Source organism: Crocodylus porosus, unplaced genomic scaffold (genome assembly GCF_001723895.1).
Source record: "Crocodylus porosus isolate Cpor-Errol unplaced genomic scaffold, CroPor_comp1, whole genome shotgun sequence".
Lineage (NCBI taxonomy): Eukaryota > Metazoa > Chordata > Crocodylia > Crocodylidae > Crocodylus > Crocodylus porosus.
Window position 1 is genome coordinate 55456761 of NW_017728918.1, and position 19266 is coordinate 55476026.

The window sequence follows — 19266 nt, forward strand, 5'->3', positions numbered from 1 at the left end:
CTCCTGTGGCATACTGGAGGTTCTTTTTACTGGGTGCTTTATAGCTAAGGTATATGAGAGAGACCAAAGTGGTTGTAGTTGGGGACTCTTTTGAACAAAATATAGCCTGGGAATGTGGCAAATGAACTTTAGTGGTCTAAGGACTTCCTTCCAGTCCTGTGTTACTAATTCCCTTCATCATAACAGGCTGTTCTGTATTTGACAGTAAAACAGCCACATACAGATATAATGTCTGTTTAGTGGTTGCTGGAGATTTGTGGTAAGAGTTTATACCATCAGTCCTTAATGGCCAGCTGTCTCTGCAGAGACTCTTCTGCTTTACAACTATAAACTTTCTAAAATCTACTGCCACACTAGAGGGTTTGGTTGCTACAAAAAGCTACTTACAGGTGCACCAGGGAGACCTCGGGGACCCGGGTCACCATCCAGCCCACGAGCACCCTGCAAAATAGAGACACCACAAGAGGCTAAGCAAATCCTGAAAGGCATGGAGCATCTTCAACTTTCACTTGTTTTAGAGAGAGATACAAGTGCTATACCCTTCTCCGAATGTGACTTAGGGATTTTTATAATAAATACAAACATTGCGGCAAGCTGGTTTTTAACCTTTTTTAAACTCTATGCTGCCCTTTGGAAGTCACATTAAATGTGAACAAATTTTGCACACAGAATTCTGGCAATTATTTGTATGGAATTAATAACTGCATTTTACATCAGTGGTGCCCAACCCTTTCACCATGTGGGCCAAATGGACAGTGCCAAGCCCAGCTACAGACTGAATCCAGCTGTTGCGGGGGATATGCAGCCTGAACCTAGTCTGACCACTGTGGGGCACATGGCAGAGCAGCCCTGATCTGGACACACACAAGACAGGTGGGGAGTGGAGCAGCCCCAATCCAGATGCATTGGGGAGGGGAGCAGCCCAGACCTGATCCAGATGTACAAGGGGGTAGGAAGGTCTGAAGTGACCCCAGTATATGCCAGAGCGAAAGGAGCAGCCCAGCCATGATTCAGATGCATCGGGGCATGGGACAGGGTGGCCCCAATCAGGATGTGTTGAGGGGACAGGAAGGAGCCCAGCCCTAATCCAGATGCACTGGCAGGCAGTGGAGCAGCCCCCATCTACACATGTGGGAGGCAGGGAGCAGTCTGGGCTGATCCAGGTGCACAGAGGGCAGGCCTGGCTCTGATTCTGCTGTGCAGCAATGGCCCGAGCCGAGCTAGATCATGTTACATGGAAGTTCCACTGCTCCCCAGATGCCAGAAGCACCACAGGTCAGATGTCACGGTTCAGTGGGCTAGATTTGGCCCACGGGTCAGAGATTGAGCACCCCTGCTTTACACAGTCCTCTATCAAAAAGTACCAAACAGAACAATTTATCATGGGCTTTAACTAATTTCCTTTCCTTAAATCATTTCAAAACATACTAAAGATACAGATCATAAAAAAATGGCACCAACATGTGAATGGCAACTGCATAATGTAAAGCAACTGATCTTAATACTGTTTCTCATAAAACAGTATTACAATGCTTTATAGAGAATCAATTACAACCCAAAATGAAATGTTTGGAGGAAAGATGGAAAGAACAAGAAATTTCTTAAAGACAATAAATATTTCAATAGACAAGACATCACAAATAAGTGGACAAATAAACCCAGAGAGTTCAGAAGAAATATATAGCTAGAATAGTACAACACCAAAAAGAAGCAGAAGTAGGCCAGCAATTGTGTCCAAGAGGTCTAAAAGGGTAAATCATGGAGTCTTGAAAAAGCAGAAAGGTGGTTTTGATTTGGTTTCTAAGAACAGAATGCTGATAAAAATTATTTAGAAAAGATGTGATAAGTTCCATTTCCTGGGAATGTGCAAGTGGCTCAATCACTGCATCCTGGCCATAAATTTAGGAAGATTACAGAAGATAAAAAAAAGCAAATCAGTTCAGAAAGTGATTAAAGAAAGGCAAAGGATTCAGTTAAGATTAATCAATCTGGGCAATTTCCTGGTAATATGGAGACTAGAAAACACAAAAAGTGTGAAAGGCAGCAGGAAGGGAGATACTGGAATTGCTGAACAAGTATTTTACGTTGGCAACACTAAGAGAACTGGACCTTTGCACCAAGAAATAAAGTTTAGCGGATATGTGCTGTGTTTTCCATATCCTCCATTGGACACTCAGGTCAGATGAGCACTACTCAAAACAGCTCAACCTTTTAGATAAATGGGCTGGGTGTTTGCAGTCCAGCTAAACTGCACAGGGGAAGGAGAAGTGAGAGATTGGGAATGGAGGTGGCTGCCAATGTCAGAAGGAACCAGGAGGATGGGAGGGAGATAAGGATGGAGAGAGTAAGCAGAGCCTGCCATAGGGGAGGGGAGAGGGAGAGCCCAGGGAAGGCTGGAGATGGGATCAGTGACACAGCACAGGGTAGGGAAGGAAACGCACTGGACTGAGCTGCTTGCCACTGATCCCCCATGCCACAGGCCAGATCCATTCACTATGGGGCTGGATCAAGCCAGTGGACCATAGGTTGAACACCACTGCATTAGCTTGACAGTTATTCAGAACAGGAGCTGAGTTCATGGAAATGATCTAAGTACTAAGGCAAGCAAGAGAAAACAGGAGACAGTAAAAGTGGAAAAGCTCAGGAGGATGCACTCAGAGAACAGAATATTCAGTGAATTCTAGTTGTGGTGAAAAAGGACAACATTGGCATACATATACATAACAATTAATTTTATGTCTTCCCAAAAGCATCCAAAAGCAAGAGGCAGGATATGCCAAGCAACTGTAAATCCTGGGGACAAGGAAAGAATAATAAGGTGAGCAGGTACACAGCAGTTATATGTACTGATACAAAAACACAGATGACCAGAAAGGACACAGCTGTCTTTTTTCCTAACCAGAAGTATGATGACAACAACTGCTGAAGTAAACTTGTCAGAGAAAGCTGAAAAAGGCATCAAAATCAATCTAAATATGGAAAAGCCCAGGAAGTCCCCTTAAGTAATGACCCACTGATTAAAATGTTACATATAGAGTGATCCATCTCCTCCTACTCACTCCATTCTATTTTAAGAAATAATTGCTCGTACTTACCTTGTCACCTTTTGGTCCCATTATACCAATCATACCTCTTGAACCTGGAGGGCCCTGGAAATGAAAAGTTAAAAGTATGTTGAGACACCTTAGACCATTCTAGTATTTTCTTATCAGAAATACACTGATTTTCATGTAGATTTCTTACAGAACTATATGCTTTCTTCATATTTATTTTACTTTTTCCTATTTCTGCAGGAAAAATGTTGACTTACTATGGTAACCTTAAAATTTTACAGTTAATAAAATAGCAAACAGAACACAGGTAGCTCAGATTTAGAGAAACTAAGAGATTGGTCATAATTTGCACAAAGGTTCCAAACACAAGTAAACTGCAATGTCAGAAAAATATTGTCTTGATCTGTTAAACATCACAGTGTTGAAGTAATGTCACTGTAAAATGTGATCAAGAGGAGCTGAAAGTGTCCACAAAAAGATTCAGGTGCCTAAAGTAGGACTTAGGAAGAACTTAGGTAACAAAGTCCAATAGTTTGGCCCCGAAAAGCCCTAATCAATTACTGCATCAACCCAGAAAGTACCTCAAGTCTTGACGATACCTGTCATACTCCACACCTGGCAGAATACACAAAACAGGCATTCTTCTACCTGTGTTATGAGAGTCTCAATCTAACTGGCATTCTCAGTCTTTGCAAATTTAGGGTAAAAGGCAACAACACCACGGATGAGAAGGCCTGAAAAAGTGTATATAGGTCATATAATTGCCCAATCTTACTTTTCAGAGCAACAAAAAAAAAATTTTTGAACATGAAAGTGTTACAAATTATGCCCTTACAACAGAAAAGCAGCTGTTGCATTGTGTTGTTTTATGCGTGGAATTATGTTTATAGTCAATATGAGAATATTATTTTAAAATATATTGTTTTACCTGCCTCCTTTTTTATAAACAAATAAAAATATTATATTTTAGAAACAACTATGACTAAATGAGGCAAACTTATAGTGATATTTAAGAGAAAATACTTTACTGGAGGGCCTTGAGTTCCAACATCACCTAGGATTCCTTGGTCTCCTTCCTCACCCTGAAAAAGCAAAGGTAAGAAAGCTGAAGCAAATCCACATCCTGAGTGGAACAATAGTCTGTCATGGTAAAGATTACTACCTATTACTTGTTGATTCCCATCAATGTGTTCTGCACAAAAGGAAACTAACTTAAGGCAAATTCCCTACGCCAAATTAGCAAATAATACACTGGTTCATTAAATGAAAGAGCAATTCAAATCTGTCTGCATAAAAATAGGGTTTTTTCAAGGGTGCATTAGGAACAAAACATGTTTAAAGAATCTGAATGCTGATGAAAAGTGATCAATTGACACAGGCAGAGCAAAAATATGTCAAACTGTTTTATATAAGCCTTTTTCCCCCCACAGTTAATATTCCTCAATTTATTTGTTCATTCAGATAAAAAGATGTGATATGGTTAAGGTCAGAGTCTGAAAATCAGTTCTGCAGTTGGTAGCTCTGCATTGCAATTCAACATGATCCTTCAGAGTTATTATTTAACAGATAGTACATTTTAGTAAACCCATATTTGATCAGGCAATTACCTTCCTCATGCTGTTAGAGAGTGGAACTATAACTCCCAGTGCCAGGCTGATTTGTAAAAGAACCATTCTGGGGGTATAACAAGGGTTCAGTGATTCTTATATCTCATTCGTTCAAAAAAAGGAGGAACTAATTCCAACAAATTAATATTTTCCTCAGTCCATGTAAGGAAAGGGTTTTAGTGCACAACTTTTTGTCCCTACTTTTTAAGTTCATTTATCTTTTGAAAGGCTCTAGTTCATTTCTCCTGGAAAGACAAATCCTCTGTGGATGAGTTACAGCATCAAGAAAGGCCGTGGGAGATTCCCTACATTTCCCTACAGAAACCAGTGTCTGAAAAGCTGTCATTCTAAATAACCCACAGTTTTGGATGGTAACGTAGTTGAACTGCAAAACAGATTTGGTCCTTGCCCATTTCCTTTATATCTATTGCGTTTTCCCTTTCTTATTCTACCTACACCTAGTTATCTCTCTTCTCTCCTCACTCACTTCTGCTATCATAGGTATTCCTTGATCGCCTACAGAATTTCTTTAGACTTATATCTTAATATTTTTAAACTAATGAATCCTTTTGGTATTCTTGAATTAGTTCAATAACAAGTAAAAGGACAAAATGAAAAGTGAGAAGGGAATTGCCAAGTCAATCATAAATGCAGAAAAGAAACGAACAAATTAGCAGATGATGATGCTGGGTCAAGTACAGTGCAGCAAGTCACTTTCTCTGCAGCACTGTGGCAGGACAAACATTAATTTTGATAATGCTTTTTGAAGAAGTGGCTAAGCCATTATTATTTTGCTACCAATCACTTCCTTTCCATATCACTTCTCCCACTAAAACATTTCCTTACCTTATGACCCTGTCTTCCTGGTTCACCAGGCTCTCCTTTTGCACCTTTATGACCCTAAGATACATTAAAAAAATAAATGAATACTATTTATTGGCAATTTGAGATACAGGGTCTTCCAACACAGACTGCCAAGAGCTATTTGGGTGTTCCCTCTATAATTACCTCTTGACAACAACCCTCTTCATCTGCCTGATCACTGATACATGCTTTGATAGCCATTTTACCACCTTCAGAAAAACACATGCCCATATCTAGCAAAAGAGCATTTCCAACATTCAGCTAATAATTCCCTCATAGAGCCACTATCCCTGGACATCTTATGAAAAGAACACAACATAAAAGAAATCAGAATTAGCAAAAGACAAGATGGTATTATTTCAATTTGGCACATTAGTTTTCATAGGAAAAAAAAACCAGAAGACTAAAAACTGGGAATAATTTGCATGTCTGAAAATTTTAAGTTATAAATGCAGCAATGAGATATTTAAATAGTGATGGCTCTTTTTGGCAGTTGAAGTTGAAATAGCACAATGCTCAATACAACAGTACCAAATACAATCTTCATTGAAACTAATATCAAACCACCATATTATCAGGCCGCTTCCCACAGTAGTAATTCAAGGGGCTAGCCTGTATTTATAATGGTAACACATCTAATTAAATCCAGCTCATTTGCTTACCTTCATTCCTGACAGGCCAGCATGTCCTGGACGACCAGGTGGACAAGCATTGGGACACTGAAAAAGAGTCCACACACTAAGTTAATGTTCATGAGAAATTTTAAAGGTTTATTATTGTTTAAGACAATCTTTTCCAAAAAGATAAGTAAATGTCTTACCAGTGGATCTCCATCATGTAGCCCAATTGTTCCCTAAATTAGATGAAATGTTTGAAAGTTAATAAAAAGGAGTTAAAAACATTCCTGATATATTGGATACTATGGTGGAGGAAAGCAGAAGTTATGGATTTTATCTTTGGAAATGCAATCAATGCAAAGGACCTTTAATACACACAGTGCCACAAACAGCAGAATTTTGGATACACCTGAAAAAAACTATACTCCATCTTAGATTTGCTTTTCTACAAGCAAAATAACCTTTTTTATTTTAGAAGCTCATGCAGATTTCTTTTACATATCTAAAGTTATATTTCTATAATTAGATGTAAAATAAAATAAAAGTTTTCATATAAATTCTGAATAAAAGTTGCATATGAAATCAGTACATCCTAAACACAGGCCATTTTGTTTTCTTTAAAATAACCATAGCTGCCTCTCATTTTCTTATGCGGGCCATCTTATGTATACATATCCCATTTGGCTGTGCAGTGCAACATTAACAAGTTGTTATATGATATTCTCAGGAGACGTGTATCTAAATTGTAATTTACCAAAAATTGCTTTCAGATTTGAGATTCTTAAAGACATTGTTTGGATAAACATAATGAAAATTAAAGTGCTTTCTCATGTTGAAACCTTGTTAATTTGAAATTGAGCAAAATAAAATCTCCTTAGTATAGAAAACTTTTTTCTCAATTTATGGCAGCTCAGTGCTCTGGAGCAGGGCTGTCCAACTGGTGCCCTGTAGGCTGTATGCAGCTCCTGGGCTTCAACCCGGTCTCCTCTATGGCTCCAGGTCTGGGTGCCCCAGCCACCTTGAAGTTGAACAGCCATGCCCTAGAGACAAAAATCCTTTTCACACCAGAAGAATGTATAGACAATTCAGGAGTCTGTTAACCAACTGTAATGAAGAAATTAGAGATCTGTACAAATAGGAATGGACTCAGCAGTGAAAGGAAAGTTTTTAGGAAATGAAATGAACTTCATGGAACCTGGAAGGGAGGACTGGAGCATATTAGGAAAAAACTCCTGTGTGGATGGAATCAGTTCATGGGAAGGGCTGGCAGTTTCTTATAAGGAGAAATGCCTTCTGTTGGACTAAGGAAGCATAAGGAAACCATAAGAGGGCCTCTTCAGGGAATAATTTAAATCAGGGGTGGGCAGTCTGTCCCACGGGCCAATTTCAGCCCATGGCAGGCTCCATTTCCCAGCAGCCCCTGCTGCTGGTTTCCATGGAGAGCCCCAGAGGGGCAGGGTTGTGACAGCGCAGGATTTCCAAGCAGACCCATCCAAGCACCACTGGCAGGGCGCACGGCAGGGTGGCGAGCCAGTCCTGGGCTGAGGCCAGGATTCTGCAGTGATGACAGCATGGTCTGGAGCTGTGGTACAGCCACGATCTGCTGCCTGCATGCTCCTATCCAGGGTGTGCAGGCAGTGGATCGCGGCTTTGCCCCAGCTCCGGACCACACTGACACCACCACAAAATCCTGGCCTCAGCCCCAGAGCAGCTCCTGGCCCAGCAGTACGCCCTGGCAGTGGTGCTTGGGTCAGTCTCCTTGGAAACCCTGGCCCCGCGCAGTCACAGCCCCACCCCCCCAGGATCTCCATTGAAACTGGCTCAATGACATGGGCATGGGGTGCTGGGAAATGGAGCCTGGACACTGGCCAGATCTGCCATTTTGCCCACCCCTAGTTTAAATCCCTAAGGCTGAAATTTGGAGAAGGCTGCTGGAATACAAGGGCATATAATGGCCCAATTGGAATGAGGTCAGTGAACTTCAGGATTCAAAAAGGCATTGAACTACCACTGAAAATAAAGAAGAAACCTCAAAACCTGGTATAGATTCCCCCTCTGTATTTATCTCCTAGTTATTTTTCTCCATTGTATCATTCACATTTTCAAGCAACAGACTACATACCTCCTATACCTCCCAAGCACCAGACTTTTCTCCAGACCCAGATGCCAGCTGAGCTCCCTCATCAAAACAGACCACATCATCACTGGACCAACTAACATGAATTATACATCAGAGGTTTATTCACTTGCAATGCAACCAGTATCATATACACCATCACCTGTTTCCAATACCCCTCTGCTGTCTGCATTGGACAGACAGGGCAATCCCTACATGTAAGAATGAATGAACACCGATTCAACATCAATTCCAGACAGACAGACAAGGCTCTGGCAGAACATCCCTGGACACATCCCATCACTAACCTCAGAGCAGCTGTTCAGAGAAAACAAAACTTTAAAACAAACCTCAACAGGAAAACGGCAGAATATGAAATTATCCATAGACTGGATTGTGTTGAGTATGGTCTAACACAAGACTACAGGTTCTTATCCCATTATCTAAATCAGCTTTTACAACCCCTATGTCCTTCACTGGGCTAACTGCTTTGTTTTTCTCTCTCGTATGAACCTTGCCTCTCCCAGCAGCTCCCTTTCCTTTTTTCCTCCCACTTCCCTACCCTTTGTATTTTAATCACTACTTTCTATTCAGAAGTTCAGCTTCCTGCAGCCCCTTTATAGCACCTGATAAAGTAAGCCGCTGCCTATGGAAGCTTATACATCTATAATTTAGTTGGTCTGTAAGCTTATACATCTATAATTTAGTTGGTCTGTACAAATCTACCCTGCTTTCTGCCTGACATTCAGGGTCTTCCAGTGACTTTCAGTTCTAATTTTCACAATTTGTGAATACCAAGAATGCAAACAACCTGAAAAATAAATATCCTTGTTCAAAAAAAGCCCACAGAGGAGAACCAGAGGCACTGCTCTGAAATGTTTGACTCACTCAATAGCGGTATCTTTTATGGTACTATAGGGACAAATGAGGAGAGATGATAGGGTAAGGCAGCTCATACCTCTGAAACCTATTGTTTTAGGCTGTCTACAGACACAGGAAGATAGGACTGTGGCTGTTATACTTACGTTCACATTTTAAAATTTCTCTTTGCAATCAGAAGAGCTAGAAATTTACTTTTGTATTAAAAGTAAAATCAGAGTTATTGTGTAAGTCTAGGATCTGGAGCTCTAGACATGGGCTGACAGTACCTATGTTTTAATCCTGCCCTGCTGATATTCCTTGTCATTTCCTTGACTGTATGGGGGTTTGCCCACACAAGAACAGCAACACTTCTCCAAACAATAACATACGTTAAATATAATCACTCACCCTTTGGCCTGGTGGTCCTGGTAGGCCTGGTAGTCCTCTCTTCCCAGGATCACCCTTAATAATTTAGGATAAGTTTCATCAGTCCACAGTAATGACTTAGATAGCAGCTGCATATTCAGGCAAGCAGTAACTAAGAGTAAGGCAACTAAAAGGAAAGGCAAAGTAGCTGGTCTGAAAACAGGAATGCTCAAATTCAGGAATTCAACTTTCATAGTGAGAAATACCCTTAATTATGAAGGAGAGAGGTTGTGCTCATTTGTATCTTATGCCTTCAAATTTCTCCTAGGAGCAGGAAGTACTTTTCAAGCATACGACTTAAGTATTTGGCTATGAGGATAAACACTACAAAAAATCCTATACTCAATGAATAACGATATCATACATTAAGAATCTCTTTGAATAACCCAAATGCTAATCTTAAGAAATGTTTAGCAACAGTTCTATTTAGTGATATGAGACAGATAGAAGTCCTTTGAAAAAATAATTTATGACTCTTGTAGTAAAATACTGTAAAAGATATAATGCACACAACAGTGCAAAGTTACAGTTCTACAGATAGTCTTAATGTTGTCATTTCCTAAATTTTAGCAGCCTTTTTTACAAATCTAGGAATCCTTTCCTACAGTGTTTGGTTGGTTTTTGTGGGGGAGGTTGGCTGTTTGTTTTTTGTACGCAGGGAAAACAACACATGTTTTTAGCTGCTGGTACAGTGTTGTTAACCCCTGTTTGCTGGCTAGAAGTAGTTCTGGGAAATAAAGTAGAAATAAATGCACATTTCTGGCAAACAGTCTGGTACTTACAGGTGGACCAACGCGGCCAACTTCACCAGGAAGTCCTGCTGCACCAGGGGGACCCTATAACAACCAAATAAAAGACATTTATAAATTATTTCCAATAATGTGTATGGAAAATATCCAATCACATAAGAGAAATATTTTTGCCAAACAGAACAGCAAAAAAATATATATTTCAATAGAAACACACATGTATAGTTGCCCTGGATACACCAAGAGGTCTAAAATGTTAATTCAAAATGGTGCATATTAATAAAGAATATCAAAACTAAAATAATCAGCATATGGGCTGTGAAACATGATACTTACAGCTGATCCAAGAATTCCCTTACCCTGTAAAAAAAGAAAATTTGCTGAGACGTTTTCTGACAGTTAATCTGATTGGATGGCAAAGGTAGGAACATTTTGCATGATCAAACACAAAATCACAGTAATTCCTTCAACAACTGAATAGCAAAGCATTAGTAGCTTGACACTAATATGATCAATATTTTGATAATTTTCACTGATTATCAAATATAGAGTTTGTTATGCAATACCTGATTTCAGAAAGCAATGGAAATAATTCTGTTGATTGACAAAACTAACATGCAGCACCACGAATTTATAGACACACAATAAACTAAGTTTCAAAGGGTTAAAAGTATTAATTCTTTTAGGCTTAACTATTTATCAAGCGCTGAAACCCATAACAAAAGCTATACCCTGACGCTACATCAAGAACATGTAAATGAACAGTCACTGAAAACAAAGGAGAGAAACAAAGAAGAAAAAAGCCTTCTAAAACCAGTAATCCATGCTTCCAGATGAGCAGGATAAGCTGTTCCTGTTTACATTGTCATTAGATTTGGGCTTCATAATTTTAAGGAGAGATGCCCAAGAAACAAATATTATTCTTCCATCTTGGTATAAGATATTTCCCCTAATACGTTTGAATCCAAATTCTGCAAATACTTAAGCATGTGCCATTCAAATCAATGAAACTGCCAACACGTAAAGCTTCATGCATGCTTAAGTCATTGCAAGACAAGAATGTAAGAACTGTCAGAGACTGGGTCATACCATGGGTATGACAGTATCCTGTCTCACAGAGAGAGCGGGGGGGGGAAAGAATATTGAGGTGGAAGGGTAAACAGGGAAAGCCCAAAATTTGCTACCTCCTGCTCCTCCCACAGCGGCATTCCAGCAGTTGGGAGCCACAACTACCCCCAAACACTGGGGAAAAAAAGGACACTGTTAAATCACCTGGGTGGGACAGTGCTTGCAAACCACAGAACATTGCACACAGATTTCTCTTCAAGGGTAGCGTTAGAAGAATTTGAAGAATAAAGGAAGAATTTCAATTATATCAATCATGCAATTCAGTTACATTTTACCCTTCTAATACAAAGCAATAAGTAACCTTTCTTTCTTGTCTACACGATTTCATGTATCTTTCCCTCAGCTGTTAGATAACTCTTGCATGTTGCAATTCAGACCTCTAATATAGCCATACCATAATACTATATTCAAGGAAAACCTTATTACTTTCCAGTCAATAAAAAAATCCCACTTCTTCATATACACATTTCTACAGTCACATGCTGACAGCATTTATCTGCAGGAGGGATCTGTTATCATAATGCAGCCTCTCTTCAGAAGAAAAGTAACTGCTTTCCTGAAGGCTCTGTGAATTCCCTTTAAAATTTTCCTTTTAATCATTTTATTGCTAGGAACTAATAGTATTTCCTAGTGTTACAATACTGGTCATACCTCTAATACAATGCCTAGTGATAAAAGAAAATGTCTGAAAGGTACCCACTATATGTTATTTACCCAGTTGTAACTGCGGGGAAAAATTTCAGGTGAAGAAGAACTTGTGCCCATTACTTAAGAATGATTTTCAAAGTGCCCCTTGAGTATTGTGTTGTAACTGTCAGGCAGGCCAGTGAAACTGTGCTTCTGCTGGACACCACCAGAGAAACAGCGATACATTGTCGGAAGCTGTTTTCCCAGAATGGTCCTTCATCTAAAAGGACCAGATAAATTCCCATATGTAAACTAAGTGTGAAACTGGGATGAATGGCATATATTTAATATGAATACAGTGTTCTAATTTTTCAGACAATAATAAATATGTCACTTACTGGAAGCCCACGAGCTCCAGGTAATCCAGGTTCACCCTAAAAAGTAACACTGGCATTATTAGAGTGTCAAGCTCAATTATCATGCTTACTGTTGTACACAACATACAAGAAGATACAATCCTTCACTCTGGGCAGCCACCAGCAAAAAGGCATAGTCTGCAATCCTTCCTCACTTTGATTAACACTTCCTTGAGCTGTCCTTTTAAAATTATACAATCATAAGAAAACAGGCCTCTGGAAGGGACCTTGGAAGTTTAGCTAGTCCAATCCTCTCCTCAGGGGAAAGGCATGCCTGTTTAACACCTAGCAAGTATTTGTCTAACCTGCCTCTAAAAATGTTGTGGAATCTCCATTACTGGACTTCTCTAGGCAGTCTGTTTCACTATTTAGCTACTATTGATTAAGATAAAGGAATGCAATGTTTAGTGTAAGAAAAGGCTGTAAATAAATATTGGTCTTATTTTCTGGGGAAAAAATGAACATGTTGTTTACTCTGCCTTCCTATGATACATGTTCTACATGTGGATTACAGATTAACACAGATTTTCCAGCTGTAATTGTCCCAGTATTATAAAGTCTAATCATGCAAGATAAAGAATACCCTATTAGAAATGCTCAACATGACCACCAGTATCTGGGGGAACATTTGCTCACCAGAGTGCCCCAAAGGATGACGAGGTCGAACGGTCATAAACTACTACAAGACCGTCTCAGTCTGGACATAAAAGAATTTCTTTACTGTCCGAGCCCCCAAGGTCTGGAACAGCCTGCCATCAGAGGTAGTTCAAGCACCTACATTGAACACCTTCAAGAACAAATTGGACACTTATCTGGCTGGGATCCTATGACCCCAGCTGACTTCCTGCCCTCTGGGCGGGGGGCTGGACTCGATGATCTTCCGAGGTCCCTTCCAGCCTTAATGTCTATGAAATCTATGAAACTCCTAGTAAAGTCAGTTGGAACTGAAAGGCTTCAGTACTTCATAAGGAGGGCCTAGCATAGGAGTGGGCAATTATTTGGATTGGAGGGCCACTTAACAGGGTTTGGTGAGTTGTGGCCTGGGTAAGTACCCCTCTCCCTGCCGCCGGGTCAACACCCCACCCCCATCCCTGGCTCTGGCCCTCAACTGGTCACCAAAACTCCCTACATGGTAGATTACTGGACCAGCACAGGACTCCTGCAGGCTGGGCAAGGTCAGCCAGGAGATAGGATAGGATGGGGCCGCAGGCAAGCAGGGTATGGCATCCAGAAGCAGGATGGATGGCAGGGCTGGAGCCAGGATCACAGGCAGGTGACAGCACAGGGCCGAGGTAGAGCTGTGATCCACTCCCCACATGACAGATCATGACTGGTCCAACCTGGGAGAGGGGCAGAGTGCAAACCTGTGACCCAACCTCAGCTGCCCTTGCCCAAACACAGGCACACTGTATAGCGCATTTGTGGAGCAGCCCAGCCCAGTGGCACAGGGCGAACCCAATGGATCATGACCAGGCTAGGTAGCTAGATAAAATCCCTTGGCAGGCTGGATCCTGCTTGTGGGCTGTATTTTGCCCACTGCTGGACTAGCAGAATCAGGATCCATTCCATTTAACATTGCTAAATTTAAGGAAGGAGAAAGAATTTCATTAGCTTCATTAAAATGATCACATTTGCATGTGAAAAAAATATTACAAAATTGAACAAGTAGCCTTAATCTTACCTTTTGTCCTTTTCGACCAGATGGGCCAAATGATCCATCAGGTCCTGTTAGTCCCTTAAGAAGTTAGGTGTAATATGTTTATATAATGCTAATATGTTTTTTGTTAAAACAAAACAAGAAACTATCACACAAAATAGTTGGCAAACGTTGCAGGGAACTTAGAGAGCAAATATCTAATTAGATAAAGGGATAGAGTTTTTCACAATTCTATTCAATATTCAAATGTTGTCAAAGTTCAAAAGTGTTAGTTTGTGGTTATCAGTACTAGCAATTGTGGTATGCTGCATTCAACAACTTCTTACTTAAATTCCATATTAATAAAAAGGTGATATTAAATTAGTCAAATTCCTCTAAATCACAGTCATTTCAAACTGTTAGACTTATGATTTTCTGTGGTTTATGTTAAAAATAACAAGTTGCAATATTTTCCACCCTAAACATTTGTACCTAGAATACTGGAGCAAATTTCCAGACTATCCCAGAAGCCTACCTGAATGTTTCATAATCAGATAAGACTGATGACCTGTTCCTGACCTCTCTCCGCTGTAATCAGTTCATTAGGAACATAGAAATTAGCATTCAATTAAACAGTCATCCCTTAAAAAAACATGTTTATCTCATTAAATGTATGCAGCTAGATTCTGTTCTTCTGCTAGATACATACATACATACAAACACACTCCTAAGCTTATATAAGGCCATATGCTGGATGTAATGCATATACAGAAGTCACAAATGCCAAATAAGAGCTACCAACAAGTATCCAAAAAAGAGTACTGTTTATAGCTTTAAAAATTTCCCTTATGAGTTAGAGTCATCTGGGGCCATGGCCTACACTAACACAGCTAAGTGGCACAGCTACATGTCAGCGAGGGATTAGGCTGACCCATCACAAAGACAGGTTCTCTTCCCTCACTACTCCAGAATGCATTAAGAAAGGACAGGAATATTTTGGTCAATAAAATTTTGCTCAGGTTATCCCACACCAGTCCATTCAAGGTTCCTGTCATGCAGCCATAAAACTGGCCTCCTCTGTGTTATTTCCAGCTTCCAGTGACCACAGTGGTGTCAGAAACGACTGGGCCATAAATTCAGTATCTGAGAAAAAGAGACTCATTGGGCTTGGTGTTGAACCTATGTGGCTGCCTCAACATAAATATGATAGTCACACAGCTTCTGTGCTGAGAAATCCCTGAATGATAGCTCCATCTAGCTGACAGGTTTGACCAGAATTTGGCCCTTAAACCATACTACCTGTCTGAGAGCAATAATTATGGCATTACAACCGGGAATTAAACGAGGGTTCATTTGTCTTCCTTTTAGTTTTCAATGTCTTATCAACATGTGGCTTAAAATATTCAAGAGATCTACTACAAAAACCTTACTTTTATATTTGTCCAATATTTCCCCTTTTTCATGAATTTCCAGTAATTCAGTGTGTGACCCAGAAATTTTTCCTGTTAGTTTGATTTCCTGCAGCTTATATCATCATTATAATCACTGTATTCTGGTTCATTTTATTAAAACTGACAGTGGAACAATTTGTAAGGAACAAGATTAAAAAGGCAGAACTGACCCAGGAATTAAGGAATGGGAGAAGACACTCTGAAATGCAAGTACAGACACATGATAGTTTGAATCCCATGCCAGATGGATGCACAATGGAAGCATAATTAGTCTTCACTATATTTGAATGTCATGGTGTCTTATTATTGGTTCCATTTTCACTCATGCCCTAAGACCAGGGTACATGCAACACAAGCTCCGAAAGCAAAACAGCAGTGTTCAAGAAAATGTTGTGCATTCAGTGACTATGTTGTCATGTATTCTTGCAAAGGAAACAAAAACTGAGTTTGGCAGAAAAGGAGAAAAAGATTTTCAAATGGTTGATCTTTGCCTCTTGTGATCTGCTGTGCTGATTTGCTGATACTGCATTCATTATTCTGGAATGGAATCAATCTGGAAAACTGAAATTAACAAGATCTTTACAGGATCAGCTCCCTATAATTTTGGAATCTTAAAATTTTCAACAGAAGTATTTAATTCACCTTTGGATAAGACCTCTGCAAAACAAACAAACAAAAAACCAACTTATAGCACCATCTTACAATTTCAAATAAATTTTAGTACCTTCGTTATTCATGTAGAGTATCTCTACTCCTTAAATTGCTATGTTGGGTCTTAGTTTTTTTCTTGTTTTTATATGATAAATTATCCTTCTGCCAATTATACAAACTAATTCTCAGTACACTTAGACCCTGGCACGAGATGCAAGTACCAGTATGCAAAAAGAAGCAGTTTATAAATACTGACCTCCGAAGATCAACAATGAAAAGTTTCCCCAAATGTATAAATAATGTTTCCACTGCCAGTATATTTTTTTCAAGAGATTAATGTTACTTTTCCTATTCTCTTGAATTGTTGTTCTTTTGGTCCTAGGAGGTTCTTTTCCCATGGAAAAACTAAGTCATAAAGGAAGTAACAACCACTGGGGATGGATTGATGTCCTTGTTTCAAAATAACGGACATTGAAGTTACAGTTTCTCTTAAGATCTCATTTCTCTTGGATGCACTGTTAAAGTTCACCCTTATGTTCCAGTTCAATCAGGCATAATCATTCACTTGATCCCAGTTCACAGCCTCACTTGAAATGTAAATATGACTCCCCTCCCTTTACAAGGTCATCATTGCTATCAAATAAAAAAAATCCAATTGGGAAAAATGTTTATATTATATAAATCTATTCTAATATATTAAGTAATACAGATAAAGAAACAATCATCTGCCTGGGTCTTTAAACAGATTTATGTTTTCAAATAATATTTTGATTGCCCCAAAACAGTTATATTGTGTGTGCATATGTTTATATATAAGCAAATAATAAAAGTACTCATGCAGTGACAATGAGATCAAATTAAGCCTTTCCACTGCTTTGTGTCTTGCACCAAGTTCATGGCTTCATCCAACTTTAAACCTTTTTGCTTTATGACAGTCTTCACCATATCTATTCAATAAATCCTCAGTTTTCCAGTTTTTCATTCCTTGTACTCAGCTTGCATGTCCTAAGTCCATTTTGACACATCCAAATGATCACAGCCATCCTTCCTCAACCTTCTGCAACAGCATTCTTTCCTAACCTATTTATTCTCTTGATTTTATTTTTTGCAGTTTTTAAATTCTTAATATTTCCCTCAACTAACTCTCTTTGACACTTAATTTTTTTTCATTGGCTTTCCTCATACTCCAGCATTACAACCCATCCCATACAACTGACATATCAGGTGCCTTATATAGACTGATTTTTATTTTACTGAAATATCTTTAGCTCTCCAAATCTTGCAGTTGATATTGACCTCATAGCAAGAATATACAGACAAGAACTAATGAAGCAGACCAGGAAAGCAGAAAATCTTAACTGAAAAGCAGTATGGAAAATACAAAAAAAGGCCATATGAAGAAATAAAGCCAACTAAAACAAGTAGAAAAAAGTGTCCACCATGGAGTAGTATCAAAAAGGATATAAACAGAAGAATGGGATGAGCTGTTGTTGCATTTGGAAGAGTCTTTAATGATCTGGATGTCTAAAAATTATACGCAAGTGAGTGTGTATTTTCTGTGTCACATGTTTGAGAGAGTTATGCTTTTAAGTGCTTCACAGAAACAAGTAATATTACCCTTTTTATACTATTTAAACTGCGGAAGGGACCAATGGTTTTTAAAAGCTATCTATAGCTATATGCCTATAAACAGAATATAGCTATAGATATATACATACCTAGATATATTTGTGTATGTGTGTAAATACACACATGCACATATGTATACACACATATATATATTCACACAAGTCTTAGTGTCACTTAGTGATGTCATACGCAGGGCTATGTCAGACTATGAAGGGCTGTGTATTTGCCCTACCACATGTGTAAAAGATTTATGTGCTTACAAGTGCTTCCTGGAAATAAGTGCTGTTCCTTCCTCACTGATTCACTTGAGGAAGGGACCAATGGTTTTAAAAAGCTATATGTGCGTGTGTGCATCTATGTATTACATATCATATACATGTATGTGTATGTATATAGGTAAGCAACCATCCATCTTCTAGATCAGCATTTCTCAAACCATGGGTCATGACCCAAAAGTGAGTCACAAGAATATATGAAAGAGTTGTAGAACACCCATCCCCTGCCCCACACACTGGGGGCTGGGGCCTGGCGGCACTGGGTTGGGCCTGGCCATCAAAGTTTACAAATTACTCCCAGTACAGAAAAGGTACACCACTGCTCTAGATCAGGGGTTTTCAACTGGGAGTACACGTACCCCTGGGAGTACTTGGCATGGCCTCAGGGGGTACTTCTGCCGCTGCTGTCCCGCTGTGCCACTGACACGCTCGCCCAACTTCCAAGACGGACCCTCCTCCCCAGCTTGTCGACTGGCCACCAGGGGACTCTTTCCCTCTCAACCGGCTGCCTTGGGTACACTGACCCAAAAAGGTTGAAAACCCCTGCTCTAGATCATGGTATATGTGCACAAGGTCTGATGAACCACTTGCAGCTGACAAGGCCAATTCCCAGAGGGACAGTTTTTTTTACAAGTTTCACAGATCCATGCCTCGTCTGCATGGGTGCCTGGTGCTTCCTGAGTCAGGGGGGCACTTGTCCCCTCGGCAATCACTCAGTGACTGGGCGGGGGAGGTCCCGCACAGCCAATTGTGTCAACCCAGAAGTGCCAGCAGCCTTCCTGGAAGGACCAGGGCCATGCTGGGAAGGGCCAGCAGCATTTCTCCTGGTGCCCCCACTCCCCCACCGACCCCTTTGGGGGAGGCACCAGTGCTCCCACCTGCCCTGCCTAAACGGGGGACGCTGGCTGCCAGGGGTGCACCAGTGCTCTCAGGGGGTGCACATGCACCCCCTACACATCCCACTGCTTGTCTGAGTTGGATCCCAAGTTTACAGCATGCTGCTTTCTTCCTTCACCAGTCACTTGTATCCTCTGGATCAAAGCAGCTTCCAGCGGTCGGTGCTGCTCCACATACATGTCGCTTGGAAAGCCACCGGCCCTTCCCCAGGCGAATCAGCAAGACGGAGCAGCCTGGTCCCTGCTCCCGCACACGCCTGCGGG

At 40.2% G+C, this 19266-nt stretch overlaps 1 protein-coding gene across 1 annotated transcript in view; it reads right to left on the reverse strand.

The window, feature by feature from the left end:
• COL9A1 (collagen type IX alpha 1 chain) overlaps nt 1-19266 on the reverse strand; it is an 89777-nt gene that overhangs the window by 43111 nt on the left and 27400 nt on the right. The window contains exons 7-18 of the mRNA XM_019538155.1: nt 19129-19186; nt 14146-14199; nt 12447-12482; nt 10630-10653; nt 10327-10380; nt 9527-9580; nt 6345-6377; nt 6187-6243; nt 5507-5560; nt 4082-4135; nt 3096-3149; nt 388-441 (exon numbers count right to left, since the gene is read on the reverse strand). Of these exons, the coding sequence (XP_019393700.1) occupies nt 388-441; nt 3096-3149; nt 4082-4135; nt 5507-5560; nt 6187-6243; nt 6345-6377; nt 9527-9580; nt 10327-10380; nt 10630-10653; nt 12447-12482; nt 14146-14199; nt 19129-19186 (586 nt within the window). The remainder of the gene's footprint in view (nt 1-387; nt 442-3095; nt 3150-4081; nt 4136-5506; nt 5561-6186; nt 6244-6344; nt 6378-9526; nt 9581-10326; nt 10381-10629; nt 10654-12446; nt 12483-14145; nt 14200-19128; nt 19187-19266) is intronic.